At 35.7% G+C, this 17622-nt stretch overlaps 2 protein-coding genes across 2 annotated transcripts; both read right to left on the bottom strand.

Moving 5' to 3' along the window:
- Positions 1–7942: 7942 nt before the first annotated feature.
- LOC110624646 (beta-glucosidase 24) lies at positions 7943–11323 on the bottom strand. The gene is made up of 13 exons (XM_021769867.2): positions 11120–11323; positions 10969–11038; positions 10825–10883; positions 10643–10718; positions 10437–10514; positions 10158–10245; positions 9766–10021; positions 9554–9669; positions 9242–9459; positions 9134–9168; positions 8943–9045; positions 8426–8534; positions 7943–8339 (listed from the first exon to the last, which is right to left on the bottom strand). Exons 1-13 carry the CDS (start codon positions 11294–11296, stop codon positions 8129–8131), a joined length of 1596 nt encoding a protein of 531 aa, XP_021625559.1. The 5' UTR covers positions 11297–11323; the 3' UTR covers positions 7943–8128.
- Positions 11324–13807: 2484 nt separating this feature from the next.
- On the bottom strand, positions 13808–17033 carry LOC110624599 (beta-glucosidase 12). The gene is made up of 13 exons (XM_021769806.2): positions 16831–17033; positions 16454–16523; positions 16317–16375; positions 16150–16225; positions 15946–16023; positions 15755–15842; positions 15368–15623; positions 15159–15274; positions 14849–15066; positions 14712–14746; positions 14511–14613; positions 14306–14414; positions 13808–14217 (listed from the first exon to the last, which is right to left on the bottom strand). The coding sequence occupies exons 1-13, from the start codon at positions 16987–16989 to the stop codon at positions 14007–14009; spliced, it is 1578 nt and encodes a 525-aa protein (XP_021625498.1). The 5' UTR covers positions 16990–17033; the 3' UTR covers positions 13808–14006.
- Positions 17034–17622: the final 589 nt, after the last annotated feature.

Genomic DNA, 17622 nt, shown 5'->3' on the forward strand with positions numbered 1-17622 from the left:
TCACTAGCAATGGGCGTTGAGGCTGATTCCCTGATCTGACTCCTAAACTCGCTCACAAGAGCTAGAACCCTCTGATACTCTTTCCTGTGTACCGTTGAGCCTACTGGGCTGACATCAAACCTCTAGGCACCTATACTCTGTCCCTTTCAAGGACTTTCTCTGATCCATCTTAGCCTCTGAACTCTCTTACCTTGTCTCTACAGACACAGACACAAGTAGTACAATGAGTAAGTAGCCAATCCGCCCTAGAATGACATCAACTAGTCAACTCTAGAACCATAAGGTCAGCTGGATAGTCTCTACTCACTCCAACCACTAAACTGCTCTGACTGACTGACTCTGCCTCAGATGGATCATACTCGGGTCCACTAACCCAGAGCAAAATACTCTAAGCCTAGAAGTCATTCAACCCACTCGAGTCACAGCTCACTAAGTCACAAGGAAGTAGGAACACGCGGGTTCAAAACAAAGCATACACATCCGAACATCCACAAGTGAACATACCTGACGTCACTGTGTTCGATGTGATAGTTTCCTACTGAGTCAGAGTGAAGATCCGAACTATAGGTAACGGACCTTCTCTCGGGAACGTACTAATGAAAAGGCTAACCCTTTCCTCTGCCTCAATTTATCACCGAATCCCAGAGTAAACTGAAAGCTCCTCCTGAACTTACCCTTAATCTTACTCTTTTCATTCTAGTTTGTGTATTCTTTTTCTTTCTTTTGTTTTGTTACTCTGATCTATGACACTTACTTTTTTCTTACTCTTATTCTTTTCTTACTCTGTTCTTTGACTTTTTTCTTATCTTTGAGGGCTGCACTCGGAGATGAGAGATCACTCTCCCTATACCTGGATAAAAAGCATCTCATAGCAACACTCTCGACTATCTTTCCTGGTTCACTATCTCGCTATTACTCATTTGGCTTTTCCTATCTCTCGCACTCTCCTTACCATTCTTCGTTCTCACTCTCTTCGTTTAGCGGATGGTACACCTGATGACTTGTCTGGGTCCTATCGACAACTTGTCTCTGGCTGTGGGCACTACAACTGTTCCCCTTCTAATCTGACTAACTACGCTGTTCTCTGACACAAGCAAGAAACCTATGATAACCTCTCCTAAACAGCGTAAGAGCCTCTAGGGCTGATAGCAAACTTCTAGGCAGCTCTACTTTGTCCCCTCACACATTACCTGTGATCCATCCATCCTGGTCTAAGCCTGACTATTCTGCCTCCGCTATCGAAGGTAGTACGATGAGTAGCTAGTCCATCCACCCCTAGAATGACATCAACCAGTCACTCTAGAACCACAAGGTCAGCTGGAAGGCACCTACGCAAAACTCGCACTCAACTCTATTGGCAGACTAACTCCGCCACTGACGGATCACACTTGAGTCTATTGACCCAAAGAGGACATGCTAATCCCCAGAAGTTATCAAACCCATACTCTCGACGGCTCTCACGGCCCTAAGGAAAGCGAAACATCAAAGTCGCTATGAACAAACACATCAACACATATGGAAGTGAAAAGTACCTGTCACCGCCATGTCCGATGTGTCAGTCTCCTGCTACGTCAAAGCGAAGATCCGTGCTGGTACTGATGGATCTTCCCCTGGGGAACCTGTGGAAGAAGGAGTGATCCCGCTCCTTCTGCCTCTGCCCTGCGCCATGGCTAGAGCTTCTGGCTGAGCCACTCTGTTTGAGGCTGTCTGCTGGGACTGTGGTCTCAAAGTCGCGGTGGAACACTCACGTGCTATGTGCCCCTCTTGTCCGCACTTGAAACATGTTGTTGTCCCTACTAAACAAATTCCCTTGTGCGGCCTACCGCACCTCGGACATTTAGAGTTATTCAACCCAGAACTCGACCCCTCGCGAATACCCATGCCAAACTTTACCCTATTCCAGAACTCTCTTTTCTTTGACCCTTTTAGGCCTCTCACTTTCTTTTTATTCTTTGCAGCAGCCTTACCCAAAGGGAAACGATCACTATTCTCTGGGTCATTTTCTACACTCATGTTTTCTGTCTGCCCTGGCTGCTCACATTCACTCTCTTTATGTTCCTTTAAGCTATCTAGACAAGCCCATCCTGCAAACTCTGTAGTAAACTGCTCCCAGGATAAGCTCTCTACCCTCGGGTCCACATACTGGGTGAACCATTTCCTTGCCTTCTCACAATTCAATGTGCTTCCTGCCATCTGAATGGCTCTACTCTCACTGGCTCCCAACTTATCAGTTATTATCTTGACCAGTCTAAGATACTCAACAGGGTCATCACCAGTCTCAAACTTGGGAATATCTAACCGTAAATAATCTGTCAGCTGCACCATATTTTCTCCAGGTGAACTAAGCTTAGGTGTTTGGATAACTGGGGCTACTGGTTCTACTGGTGGTGGAGGAGGTGCAACTTACCCTGGGTTAGGGTTTACTGACCCTGGGTACCAAAAGAAGGGTGGAAACATGGTGTACTGTGGATATGACAGTGGATATGGTGGATATGATGGTGGATATGGCGGATAAAAGGGAGGATAGGGCATAAAGGTAGGATATGGGTTATGCCTAGGAAACTCTGAGGTACCTCTCATCGGGTACTCTGCCCCCCACTGGTAGGGTGGATACTGAGGTGGAACAAACCTCGAGGCCTGAGTGCCTCCTTGGGACTCACCCATATCTCCTCCCAACCTACTCCTGCCAAAGCTACCATCTCTACTCTGCTCATTCGCCTCTATTTCTCTCATAAACCCTGACATACCACTCTGGACAACTTCCCTTCTACTCTCATCAACAGACCTTCTAGGGTCCCTTAATGTACCTTCTCTGCTTATACTATCTGATGTTGCCCTTTGCAGGACGGGGAGATGAGCATCCATGTCCTCATCCTCCGGCGGAGCTCCTGTCAATCTAACAGATCGACGAGTTCCTCTCATCCTGCCTCTGAAAAGCACAACATCACACACAATATCATCAAATGATCCATGTGAAAACACATGCATCCTTAACACATATCAAACATATCAATAATGCACATGCAGCTCATCATAGCATTTCACATCAGCATGCAAGACAGGACTCCACATCCTATCCTAGTGGACATGAGTTGACCTATTGTGCTTCCCTTCCTATACACGACAACACCTCTTTCCGATGTGGGATATCTCTAGTCCTTGAACAAGATGCTCAACACACCGTACTCTTGAGGCCCTATGCTCTGATACCAATCTGTAACGACCCGGAAACCGGTACCCCTCAGTAACGGTCCGAACCATCACTGGCACTAGGATCCAGATCGGCTTAAGGCCGCCGGGACCCGTAGTCAGCCAACTATACTCTCTGTGTACCTGATAAATCCCATTCATAATACAAAACAATACTCACAATCCTGTAAAACTCTGTAGGCTTAACCACTGCTACTCAGATATGTCAATCTGAAATGGCCCTCAGGGCCTGTACCAGGGACTACTATCTGCTGTGGTCCAGGGATTAACACAATCTGTAACACATCCCACTGGTATCTCATCGAAGCCATACAGTAAGCCTAACTCACACATTTCTCATCAAGAAACGTAAAACAGGATTGTGTAAAAGGGATGAATCATACATCACACGACACATCACACGACAACAAAGACACTAGGGAAAGCACAAGTCTATCCAGTATATGCCAATACATATCTATCGATTACATCACAACTATTCTTTTAATTACAGCATGTCCACTATGCTATTACACCATATATTCATGCATAACTTTCCTCTGTACTCTTGCTGACTTTAACTTCCCATAGCTATCTCAGAACCTGCAAAACTGGGGTCAAGGGAGTGGGATGAGCTCTAGAGCCCAGTGAGGAGGAACAATAAAACAATTCATTAATTACATGTTCGCATGAAATGCATCACATCACAATCATATCAGCTTAAAGATGAACTTGTCACCAGTAGCCCTCAACTACATGTTAGAATACCAACCGTGCCAAGGAGACAATGTCATCACCTGGTCTTCCACTTATCTCTCTGATATCATAGCATGACTAACTGTGCCAAGGAGACGAGGTCTCACCTGGTCTACACTTCACTCTGATCTGACAGCCCAGCTGTCTGACAGCCCAGCTGTCTCACTCATAGTACCAGGAGCGACCTGGACTATCCAGGGGCGACCTGGTATGGCTATCTCATGCCATAAATCTGTATCTGCTCTCTGTCAAGGGCTAAGGATCATCCAACATTCATCCACAGGAATAACAACATATGCAATGCATCATATTCGTGAATTCTAATGCAACACAACCTAAGATATAACATGGCAATGTATGATGCATGGAGCATGCTAGAATCGTGTCATTTCTCAAAATAAAATAGTTAGTTTAGTTCCACTCACCTCTGCTTTTCTGGCAGATACTGTACAGACTCTGATATCTCTAACTCTGAGGACCTCCTCGAACTCTCGGGTCCAATCCTACACAAATGGACTCGAATGAGGTGTCACACATCCTTTGAATAACTCGTAAACACTTCCCCATAATCCCCTCCTCTACACCTCTGAAACTAATCACATAACTCATGCAAACGAAGGCTGGCCAGAACACATTCGGCAGCAGGTTCGGCGGCCGAATGTCCTCTCCAGAGCCGAAACTCATGCATGTTCGGCGGCACCTTCGGCGGCCGAATGTGCATGACAGATCCGAAAGTCCATTCTTTCGGAGGCAATCTTAGGCAGCCGAAACTACCTCCACAAGGGGTTCGGCGGCCGAATCCTTCCTTTGGCGGCCGAACCTGAGTTCATCCAGAACTCAGCTTCGTGCATGCATAAGCCTGTCAAGCAACTCCACTCCACAAGAGGTTCGGCGGCCGAATCTTCATTTCGGCGGCCGAAGCTGGGTTCTCCAGAAGGCAGAACCTTGCTTCCTCTCATGCACAACTTCTCCACCACACTCTAACATGCATAACTCAGCGTCTCAACTCACATATACTCTGGTATATGCACAAAGGGGTACCAAACTACCTATTAACCCCAACAAAACAACTAACATAACACATAATCATGCTTTCACCATTAAAACATCAAAACTAAACTCTAAAACCTAATCATGCAACTCTACCCTTAACCTCTTTAAAAGCTGGTAAAACCATAAAACAAGTATAACGACCTCTCTTACCTCCTGAAACTAGAAAAGGAGCCACTTGAACTCAACAAATCCCCTTCACACGCTTCAACCCACCAAAACCTCTCTTTTCTCTCAAAACCTTCAAAACCTCTTGCAAACGAGCAACCCTCTGCATGAGCTGATTAAAAGCGTGCAAATGAGTCAAGGGAGACGTGGCCTACCCTCTGATCATGATCTGGAGGTGAACACCTGGCCAAACCACGGACTGAGGAGTGTGCACAACTAACCGACCACCTCAGTTTCGGCTGCCGAAACTGCATGCAAAACCATGCAACTTTCGGGGGCCGAACATAACCTTCGGGGGCCGAACATTGGGCACTTTCGGCGGCCGAACTTACCATTCGGGGGCCGAACATGACAGAAACTCCTTTGGCTAATTCTCCACAAAACTTAACTCTTTTCTTAAACAAATCCTTAAAAATACTGAAACCCATCAGTCTTAAAAATCGTTTAGCAAACCTTCACTCTACCCGGCTAGACACCTCTGACATCCTTGAATTCCACCGGACGGTAGGAATTCTGATGCCTGATTTAGCCGGGTATTACAACTGCCCTGCCCAGGTCCCCACTTCTCCAACATTGGCAAGAAGTGACAAGCTCATTTGAGCTAAATAATTTAAAATGATTGAACTAGCTCCCACAAAAAAAATAAATAAATAAATAAAAAATAAAGAACTGAGTAGGCCTATGCTCTGTAGGGGATTCCAAGCCAAAGTTGATCATTCAGAGATTGAATTTTTCTAATTGCGTGTGAGCTTATGAACGATTTTTTTTTTTTTGTTATAACCGTTGGGTTTTCTGCATTTGTGGCATGAGGCCGGATCCTAAAGAAAAGTACAGACCCAAAATTCATCAAACCATTTTCAAGCAGACTGACTCAATATCGCAAGTTCTAGTTTAGATATATGGGGCAGGTCGAATCGGCCATAAGTGCAGGTCCAATAGAAGATAATTCAGTCCGGTGATATGATGTGAGGGTGAATAGCAGATCCAGTCATTTTGTAGTCTTATCAGCATACGTGCCAAGAGAATTAAATCGTCGTCTGACTTGAAGAGGTGCTTTGATTCGTCCGTACATATGGTCTGAATGACTGAAACATGTGACACTATAATAAGAAAGTGATTATACGTCATTAATAGATAAAAAGAAAATGGATAAAAGGAAAGGAAAATAATATTTTCTAATCAAATTTACACACGCGAAAAGCTCTATTTTTTAAATTTTAGAATATTAATGTATTCCCAGTGAATTGCACTAACGATGATCTTTCATAAATGATCTTTTGCAAATGATGCATTTATTGAAAAGATAAAATCTACTCTTTATGAAAGAAAATTGTTTATTTTCAGGCAACAAGTCATTTACTAAAGAATGATAAGTCCTAAAATTTACATTTTTAGCTAAATCCTTACCGGTAATAGAAAGAATTTCCTCTCATCCAGTTGGAAAAGGGCATTGAATCTCTTTAGGGAAGAGGTGTGACTATCTATTCAACTATATTTTCAAGTTTTAATTTATCTTGGAGCTAATTACATTAAAAAAATAAATTATTTTTCATTCATTTAATTTCTATCACTAATTTATTCTAAATATGACTGTAATAATGTAGTGATAGGTAAAGAGTGATGAATTAAACTTGACTAGACTTGTTGTGATTTGATTTGACTAAGCAAGGAAAGAAACCTATCTGCATGTGAATATTGTCTCTCCCCATGTGCATTTATGTTCCCTCTTCTAGTATTTTTCCCTTTCAAATTTACAAAATCTGATCTAAAATAATGATCTTTTCTTTGTATTACTTTTACTCATAATCTCATTTCTATATATGGTCATGAAAATTTCAAACTGAGCTTTTATGTATATGTGCTTATCTCAAGCATAGAACAATGAAATTGCTTGTTGTTTAGTGTTTACAGCTATTTTTTGCTTGTTGTAACAGTCAAGTATGGTCCAAAAACTATATGGGTCGTTGCCAGATATCTCAGGTCTTATTCAGAAATTGACTGATCCCATCTCCCCTTGTTTTTATTCTTTTGGGTACTGCCAGGGAAACAATTACAAACATAAAAAAAAAAAAAAAAAAATCAAACTTATCAGATTCATTTGTATTTTAATTTAAACGTTAAAAATTTGATTACTTGTAATAAAATAAATAAAAAGCAAAGTTTAACGTTTGAAGATCTCTAGGTAATAGTCTTAAACTATAGTGAAGATAATCTAGTAATTAAAGTTAAAAATCTGAGTTGTTGTATCCTCTCCTACAAAGCAGACATGATGAAGCAGCAACTTTACATGGATTTGAGAGCTGCTTGTTTCTTGATTAAGGCCAATCATGGAGTGGGAATAAATATTCTTTGCTGACTAGATATACATAAACAAAAACGTGCGGTGGGTCGCTTGGAACTTTTGGATAAACAAGGTACCATTCATAGTGAAAAGACAATATTATCCCTTCCTTTGATAATATCCATTTTTATTTATTCTAGGGCTATTTGGAAAAAAATCAGTGGTTTTTCTAATTTTAAATTTGGCTAACCATCTCTGCATCTCAGATAAATGTATCACAATTATATTTTAAATTTACATAATGTTTTTTTTTTAAAATAAATATTTATTAAATTACTACTAAATGTCTGTTAAATTTGGATTAGACCTAACTCATCCTAAACGTTAGCTCAAGGGGAGGAGTGCCTGTGGCTCATATAAGGGACATATTACCCCTTTCCACAACCAATGTGAGTGAGATTCAACAATATTGAATAAATAAAAATATAAAATTATATATATACAAATATGCATTTAGCCAAATAATTTTTATTAATAACAAGAGTTGAGAAGACTCAACAAACACCACAAAGTTTTATTACAACACACTGAAAACCAACAGCGCATGGAATCCCCATAAGGAATTACATGGGATCACTATAAAGTTTTATTACAATGCAAGGTCACTGCCTGAGACATCTCTGTCTATATATATGAGTACGGAAACACTAGACATTCTTTCAAAATTTTTTCAAGGAACATGCAGAACCAAGTAAGTGAATTCTTGGGAATTCTTCTCATGTTATTTTTGTGGTCCACGTAATAGAAACCAAATCTTGAAGTATAGCCTAAATTCCATTCGAAATTATCTAAGAGCGACCATGCAAAGTAGCCTTTCACAGTAACGTTGTCCTCCCTAATAAAACCAAATCATCATTGGCAAACTAATTTAGTATTATAAACAACTTCTATGTAATTAAATCTTGGAGATTGGATATTTACTTGATGGATCCAAGCACATTCCACAAATGGTCTTTATGATAATCGATTCTGAATTCATCTTGAACTGCTTCCGCCAAGGTCTGACTTTGGTTATTATAGTCATCAATCCCTGTACATATATAATTAGTAAAGATTTTATACCAAAATATATTTAATTTTTTATAATTAAAATATTAATTATGTACAAAAATAAGTATAAACTTGTGTGTAAATTATAATCTTATATACTTCTATCCTAATAATGAATCTGTGGCAACGATTTGAGTATCGCTGATTTTTTGTCATGAATAAAAAATATGATTAAAATTATGATTTTATTATATGTAAAATAATTTTTTTATTAAAATATATTATTATATATAGTAAAAAAAGTGAGTTTTCTTATAAATTCTTATTAAATTGTTTTGGCTTAGTAGTATTAATGCAACAATTTCATAATACTGTTAAAATATCGTTGTTTAAATCTTAAAATTTTAGCAGTAAATAGGCATAGAAAAAAAAAACATAAATAACTTACCATTATCTGTGATATAAATTGTTGGATTATTGTAGGTGTTCTTGGTATAGTTTAAAAGATTTCGAATACCTTTTGGATAACTATATAACCAAGGAGAATAAGCCTGCAAATTTAAAAAATATCACTATATATATGATTATACCGATAAATACATACTTTTATGAGATCAGAATATTAGTCTTCACACTAACCTGTGGACCAATTGGTTGACCATCGTCATCATAAGCTGTAAATTAGAAAGGAAATCATAACTACCTGAACTTTCAAAACATAGGTTATATATTTCCATATTAACTTACCTGTTTCAATAACTCCACTATCATTTTTGTAACTAACATAACGCGGATTAACAGTGGCATTTGCTTTTGTATAATATGAAGAGTAATATTGTAATCCAATAAAATCATATGATTTTCTAAGTAAGTCGGCTTCCATATCATTAAATTCGGGTAATCTATCTCCAACTAAAGTTTGAACGATTCTTGGATATCGGCCATAGGTTATAGGATCCATGAACCTAACAAAAATATATAAAAAATATTTACATTAGTTAAAAACTAGTGATATAAAAAAAAGCTTAATACTAGCTTAATATTGAAAAAAAAACTCACAATCCAAACATGAAATCAAGAGCAGTCTTGGCCGCTTCTTTATCCGTTGCTTGATCAGAGATAGGTTCATACCAGTAACTAAAAAGTGATATGCCAATCTTACCATTTTGTAATTTCTACACAATCAATATAATGAAAAAGTCAAATATAATTATAATTATATTTGAGATAGAAATAATCAAATTCATTACGTGTGTGCATATTTTACGTACTTGGTATTTTTCTCTATATACTTGTACAGCTGCAGCATGAGAAAGAAGTAGATTATGGGCAACTATGTATGGTTCGGTGGATGAGTTTCCAGAAAGACATTGATCGTTCACCCAAGGAGAACAACGACCAGGGGCATGGACGCCTTTATCATATCCGAATTCAATAAGAGTCCACGGTCCATTTAAAGTCATCCAATATTTTACTCGATCACCAAATTTTTCAAAGAGAAAATCCGCATAGTCACGAAACTCATCCCTATATTTTTATATAATTATTTAATAAAATTTTCATTTATTAGTTATAATATGCAAATGAAACAAAGGAATTTGAAATTTTGAAGTCAATATTTGATATGTTGTAATATATAAGAGATGATATTGTCTATACTTACACAATATTATGGCTCAAAAAGCCACCATACTTATCTTCTAGGGCTTGAGGAGTATCCCAATGAAAAATGGTTACAAAAGGCTCTAGGCCTGCATTTTGCAATAAAATAAATTATAAGTTGTATAAATTTGTAGCTTCAATGGGGAATTAAAAGATAATGTAGGATAATTAATTAATTGTAATTATTCAAATTCTCCTATTTATGTTTATTATTATTGTACTATTTTGAACATAGTTTTCTTTTTCTCAAACCTTTAAGAAGAAAAGAGAGAATCATCACCATTTGCTATAGTTTCATTTATAATCTTATTGTAAAATTCAATTCCTTGTTCATTCACTCCTTCCCAAACCCTTCCACCTGAATAATTATAAACGAAAAATAAAAACTGGCAAATTAGAAAATCACTAACATGTGATGTAGAAAAATCCTTATTAAGCAAACAAATATTCTTAAAAGATTCAATCTCTGATAATAGAAATACTTACTAGGAACTATTCTGGACCATGAAATGGAGAATCTAAAAGCATCCAAACCCAATTGCTTCATTCTTTTAATATCTGCCTGTAATATGTGTTTCACAGATCTTGTTTAAGTTTAATTAATTTATGAAAAAGAGATTAATTTATTGTTCAATATTAGCAAAAAATAGGAAATCATTATATAATACTTTGAAAATATTATAAAAATCATCTGCTGCATCTCCGTTGCTGCCATCCAAAATCCTATCTGTAAAAGTTCATAGAAAGAATTAAAATTTTACACCTGGATATAGCATTCATGCAGACATATGCACTAAAACACACTCTCACACCTGGAGACTCATGCGTAAATATGTCCCATACACTAGGTCCTCTGTCCTTCTTGTTTGCTTCACCTTCAACCTGAATAATTCATGATAAATTATAAATAAAAAAATCGATTTACATCCACGAGCAAAAAAGAGAAGTGGATATTTAATACACCTGATAAGCAGAAGTAGATATTCCGAAAATGAAGTCATCTGGAAAATATTTGCGAGAAAAGTTTGATGGGATATCATCATCTGCCATTGTTGGCTCAGTAGTAAGAGCCAACGAGCTTATGAGCCAGAGGAGAATCCCAAGCATAAGACAATGTCTAGTGGCCATACCCACAATCATATATGCAATATTGTGATATTAAGTGCTTATGGGTTTTGCTCTCATAGTAATGCCACCTTTATATAGAGCTCATGCAAAGCAGGAAACTAAATCCAATTATTTTCAATGAATTGCTGGAACCAATGAGTTGAATCCTTGAACCTTGAAGTATAATCTTGAAGAGGATTATGAAGTAATCTTTGACAGTAACTTTCTACTCCTCACAAAACCAATCATCATTAAGCTACCTAATTTAAGATTATCTGAAACTTCTTCTCTAATTAATATCTTTGATATGTTGGTCCACATTTTGGCTTTGCCTACACTTCTGCAATCATTTCATCATCAGCCTTTTAAGCATTGTTTGCTATTTGCCCTTTTGTTCTCATAAGCTGAATGCTATTTGGCTGGCTAATCGGTATCTGGTTAGTGACAATACCTAATAACCAACTCTTTATAAGGGATTTTAGTCCATTTTCAACTTTCTGTCCAAATTAAATGAAAGTTCCAATTAAAGCTCAATTTAGCTCAAAAATCAAAATTCATAAGCTAATTTTTCTTGTTTTAGTCCAAAAATCAGGAAGTTTGATCAATATGCAGAAAATATAATAAAAATTGTTTTACAATCATGATCACAATTTTTTTAAAACAATAAAAACGAGGGTCAAAAAGTGGGTTTTAATGCTTAAATTTCAGTGAAGTTGATTTATATCAATGGTATAATTTCTACCAATGCCAATGGCTTGAGATCGTCGGCGCATTTATTTGTACAGGTGAAGGTGAATCATGTCTTCAGAGAAGCTAACTTACTGCAGCCCAGAATTTTTTTCCTTTTTCAAATTGATTATCTGAAAGTAATTATTATTCGGACATTGATTTGCATACTGTTTCAATTTATGTGGCTTTTAAGTTACTTTAGAATGTATAATCTATCTCAAAATCGTTCTCTACGCATAAGCATATGAATCCACCAATTCCACTGCACCAGAAGGCAGAGGTCATGGCAAACAAATGATGATGGATCAACCAAGAAGTTTCTTTCTTTAGCATACTGAAATTAATAATGCCGGTTAACTACTTGGCTTGAAGTTTAGATATATTTTTTATTAGTCATTTGAAGTTTAGATATATTTTGTTGGGAGGGCTAATTTGGATCTCGTAGGGACTTGAACTCGAGAGTTCATGGTCTTGAAAGTAATTCTGATGCCACGAAACTAATGATCTTTTGTTCTTAACATGACATTTGAAGCAAAGGATTGGTTTTTTACAGGTTTAAATTTGAACATAGACAAAATCTTCCTCCGAGTGATGTCAAGTTTCCATCCTCATCAATATCAGCTAATTGTGAAAATGGACATGTCAATCCATTGTGTAAAAGATGGCCTACTCAATGCAACATAGCAACAGACCACCTTAAAATTGGTTTCTATCTCGACCAGTTCTTTTGCAAAATCAAATTTTCACTACAGGCTTCTTCATGTGCTGCCACGAAAGGAAAAAAGAGAACCAAATCAAACTTGTAGAGACTCAAGAGTTCAACACTGTAGCTGCAATTTTTCACTGCAAAATAGGACTATTTAGACTCTTTTAGAATTTTAACTAATAATGTTTTCAGAAAATAAAAATCTAAAAACTTAAATTTTTCATTGAATTCTCCATAATTGAAAAGTATCGCAAATGGTCAAGAGAAAACTATTTATAGTAATAAAATTCTCATCGGAAAAATATGAAAAAAATCTAAAATAATTAAAATGTAAAATTAACTATTAAATAATGGAATTTGGATTTCAAAAGTTGTGATAGGCCTGAACTCTCGTCACATTTTTATAAAATCGTCCCTCTTAAAATTTTTTAAGAATTCGTAAGCAGAAATTAGGTGCGATCTAAATTTTTTATAAAACTAAAGACTAATTGGTGTGCATCATCGTGCTGTGATACAATTGGCTTTGATTTGGGTTCAAACTCGAGACTTTAGAGGTTGCAGACAACTCCATTGAGTTAAAGCACAGAAAGCACATTCGTTGAGGAGCTGCAAATTTAATTAAAAGCTGAAAGTCATGATTACTTTCCTTTTCCCAAATTCTCTCAGAAACGAAACACTGCTGCAAGCCCCAAATACTGTTTTCCAAGTGTTCTTTGAAACCCTGTCTTTGGAAGTTATGGTTTGAATGAGAGTCTGTGCTTGGACAGGTGCTTAGCTTTCAAAGCAGAGCAATTATGGGCTCTTCTGCAGATGATTCAAGTTGAGTTCTTCTTATCACACAAGCTGAATCAACAGCATTTTCTGCATAGTGCTATTTAGCAGCCCTGTCGTTTCTCTTTTGGTTTTGGTATTTTAAGTTTTGTTCTAAAACTCTAAAACATACAAAATTAGAAATGATAAACTAGTCAAATGGATTATTTCAGATTGTGGGTCATTTAGATCTCGCCTTCTTTTCAATCGGATTATTAGATTGCTAAACAGAAAATATTTTTGATAACTTCTTCCCATATCTTCAGTAAAATAACACCATTAATATTTTCAACACGTTATAAAAGGAAAATATGTAATATTGATTTCAAAGACACGATACCAGTACATTAGACAATGCATAATTACTTATATCATCACATCGAAAACCAACAGCGACAGGGCATAGAAATTCCCATAAGGAATTACGTGGGATCACCACATGTTTTATTACAACACAAGGTCATGTCTGGATTTGAGCTGAGGCATGTCTCTCTATGTTTATGGGAATGGATCCACAGGACAAAGAGGACCTACTGGAAATTTTTTAAGGAAAACGCAGAACCAAGTAGCTGAAGCCTTGGGGTACCTTGTCATGTTATTTTCGTAGTCCACGTAATGCAAACCGAACCTTGAAGTATAACCCATGTTCCACTCGAAATTATCCAAAAATGACCATACAAAATAGCCTTTGACATTAACATTGTCCTTCCTGACAAAACCAATCATATATCACTAGGCAAACTAATTTAATATTATAAACAACTTCTGTGTAATTAAATCTTGGAGATTGCATTTACCTCATGGATTGAAGCACAAACCAAGTATGGTTTCTAAGATAATGTATTCTGAATTGATCGTCTTCCTGTTCTTGCAAGGTTTGGGTCCCGTTACTAAACTCATCAACCCCTGAATTTAATTATTGAAGAATTTATACCAAAATATATTTGATTTTTATTGATAAACAAGTTAGCATTTGACAATAGAAAAACACAAATAACTTACCATTCTCTGTAACATAAATTGTTGGATCATTATACGTATTTTTTATGTAGTTTAAAAGCTTTCGAATGCCTATTGGATAAACGTACAACCAAGGAGAATAAGCCTGTAATTTTTAATACTTGTGTTAATTATGCCATCAATCATGATATAATCATCTATTTTTTTTATACTTGTAAATTCAGATCATCCTTGAACACTTACCTGTGGACCAATGGGTTCACCATTATCATCATAAGCTGTAAATTGAAAAGGAAATGAAAATTAACAGTTTCAGTTATATATACATTCATCTCTTTTATTCTCCAACACATATTGTATATATTTCTAACAAAACTTACCAGTTACGGTAACTTGACTGTCAGTTTTGTATCTAACATAATCTGGATCAACAGTAGCATTTGCTTTTGCATAATATGAAGCGTAATATTGCAATCCAACAAAATCATATGATCCATTTAGTAATTGAGATTCATTGTAAGTAAAGTTTGGCAATCTCTCTCCAACTAAAGTTTGAACGCTTCTTGGATATTGGCCATACGTTATAGGATCCATAAACCTTATAATATGAAAAAAAAAAATTTACATAATTAAAACTTAATGCAGATAATAAAAGCTTAATTATTAATTTAAAATAGAAGAAAAACTTACAATCCAAACATGAAATCAAGAGCTGTCTTTGCTGCTTGTTGATCAGTTGTTTGATCGGAGATAGGTTCAAACCAATAACTAAAAAGTGATATGCCGATCTTACCTTTATATATTTTCTACAAAATCAATAAAATGCACAAATATACTTATATTTATATTTAAGAAAGAAATAACCTAATTCATTATGCATATATGCATGTTTTACATACTTGGTAGTTTTCTCTATATACTTGTACAGCTGCAGCATGAGAAAGCAACATATTATGAGCAACTATATAGGGCTCCGTGGATGAATTTCCAGCACGGCATTGACGATTCACCCAAGAAGAGCAGTGACCAGGAGCATGGATGCCTTCGTCATATCCGAATTCAGTAAGAGTCCATGGTCCATTTAAAGTGATCCAATATTTAACTCGATCACCAAATTTTTTAAAGAGAAAATCCGCATAATCACGAAAATCATTCCTGTAGTTTATGTAATTATTCAATATCTTAATATATGCAAATAAAACATTTTTGACAGGAATCAATATGAAAGTTTGAATTGAATCTTTGATATTTTGATGATATATATGAGACAAGTTGTGTATACTCACACAATATTAGGGCTTAAAAAGCCACCATATTTATCTTCTAGGGTTTGAGGAGTATCCCAATGAAAAATAGTTACAAAAGGCTCTAAGCCTGCATTTTGCAATATAATAAATTATAACTTTTCTGGTAATGTAAACTATTTTGACCGTACATACACACAATATATATGTAAATAAAGAGAGATCATGCTCACCATTTGCTATAGTTTCGTTTATAATCTTATCATAAAATTCAATCCCTTGCTCATTCACTCCTTCCCATAGCCTTCCACCTGAACGGTTAAAAGAAAAAAATGGAAATGAAAAGATAGAAAATTACTAAAAGCAGAAAAATTAATTTCAAGCCAAACATATATATACTTTTGAGAAATGCAAAATATGATAATGCAATTACTTACTGGGTATTATTCTAGACCATGAAATTGAGAATCTATAAGCATCCAAACCAATTAGCTTCATTCTTTGAATATCTGCCTGCAATATTTATTTCACATATCTTTATGAAATTTAATTATTTAATAATATAAATAGTTATTTTGAATAAAATAAAAAAATAAAAGATTACTTTGAAGGTATTATAGAAATCATCCGCTGTATCTCCAGTGCTTCCATCCAATATTCTTTCTGTAAAATTTTACAAAAATAATAAACATTTTGTACTTAGATTTGATGTTCATATAGTTGATAAATACACATAGATACCTGGATATTCATGTGTAAATATGTCCCATACACTAGGTCCTCTATTCTTATAGTTTGCTTCACCTTCGATCTGAATAGTTAGTGATGTTAGAGAGATAAAATTATTATTATAGCATTCAAATTTTTGATATGATATCCGAGTTTATCACATTAAATAAATATCTATCGATAAACATGCATATTTCTATTTACTAATTGAACAATTTCACTACAAGATAAAATGAATTATTTTGTGCTTTACGCCTAATAGACAAGATCTTCTTACAGATATATGTTAGAGATGTATAACTATTTTTGTGATTTTCACCTGAAAACTTGAAGTTTTACAAAATTGCATATTTTATGTTTTTTGTTTTCTGGATAAGCTTGCATGTTACCTGATAGGCAGAAGTAGATGTCCCAAAAATGAAGTCATCTGGAAAATCTGTGCGGGAAATAACTGCCATTGTTGGCTCAGTAAGAGCCAACAAGCTTATGAGCAAGAGGAGAATCCCAAACAGAAGGGAATGCTTAGTAGCCATAGCCATAGTCATCATATATGCTATAATATGATTGTAAGTGCTGATTTCTTCTCATGGTAATGCCACCTTTATATAAAGCTGAGACAAAGCAAGAAAATAATTTCCAAGCTGTAAAGAGATTTATGCTGGAGCCAATGAGCTAAATCCTTGAACCTTGAAGTATAATCTTGAAGAGGATTATAATGTTGTCCAAATATGACCTACAAATTAACCTTTGACAGTAACTTGGTACTCCTTTGAAAACAAACTCATCATTAATTTAGGTAAATTAATTATGGTATTAGGCTTAGCCGACCCTTTAAAGTATGGTATTAGTTTGGCCCACACTTTGGTAATTAATTAAGCCTGCTCTTAATTGGAGGATGATAATTTTTCTTTTTCTTTTATGCATTTTTATTTAGGGTATTAAATAAAAATTCAAATATTTTGTGATTACATATAAAATTTTTAAATTTTGTATAATAAAAGTTAAATATTTTTAATTTATTGTAATTATGGTTGAAGAATTAACTTGAATCTAAAAGAATTTTTTAAAAACCATATAAGATTTCAAATTTTTTTAAAAATAAATAGTTTTAAATAAAAAATAAAATTTTTCCCAGCGTTTCAGTCTCCAATTCAGGCCGGCACTCAAGCCAATCTCTTTCT

Source organism: Manihot esculenta, chromosome 10 (genome assembly GCF_001659605.2).
Source record: "Manihot esculenta cultivar AM560-2 chromosome 10, M.esculenta_v8, whole genome shotgun sequence".
Classification (NCBI taxonomy): Eukaryota; Viridiplantae; Streptophyta; class Magnoliopsida; order Malpighiales; family Euphorbiaceae; genus Manihot; species Manihot esculenta.

Excerpts from the sequence above, each read along its gene's own strand:
- LOC110624646 (XM_021769867.2), bottom strand. The coding sequence starts at position 11,296 with ATGATTGTGGGTATGGCCACTAGACATTGTCTTATGCTTGGGATTCTC. Across the intron at positions 9,169-9,241 it reads TAGTGGAGTTATTGAAACAG|CTTATGATGACGATGGTCAA; the intron begins GTAAGTTAATAT and ends TCTAATTTACAG. Across the intron at positions 9,046-9,133 it reads GTCAACCAATTGGTCCACAG|GCTTATTCTCCTTGGTTATA; the intron begins GTTAGTGTGAAG and ends TTAAATTTGCAG.
- LOC110624599 (XM_021769806.2), bottom strand. The coding sequence starts at position 16,989 with ATGATGACTATGGCTATGGCTACTAAGCATTCCCTTCTGTTTGGGATT. Across the intron at positions 16,376-16,453 it reads ATTTACACATGAATATCCAG|AAAGAATATTGGATGGAAGC; the intron begins GTATCTATGTGT and ends AAAATTTTACAG. Across the intron at positions 14,415-14,510 it reads AATTTATGTTACAGAGAATG|GGGTTGATGAGTTTAGTAAC; the intron begins GTAAGTTATTTG and ends AATTAAATTCAG.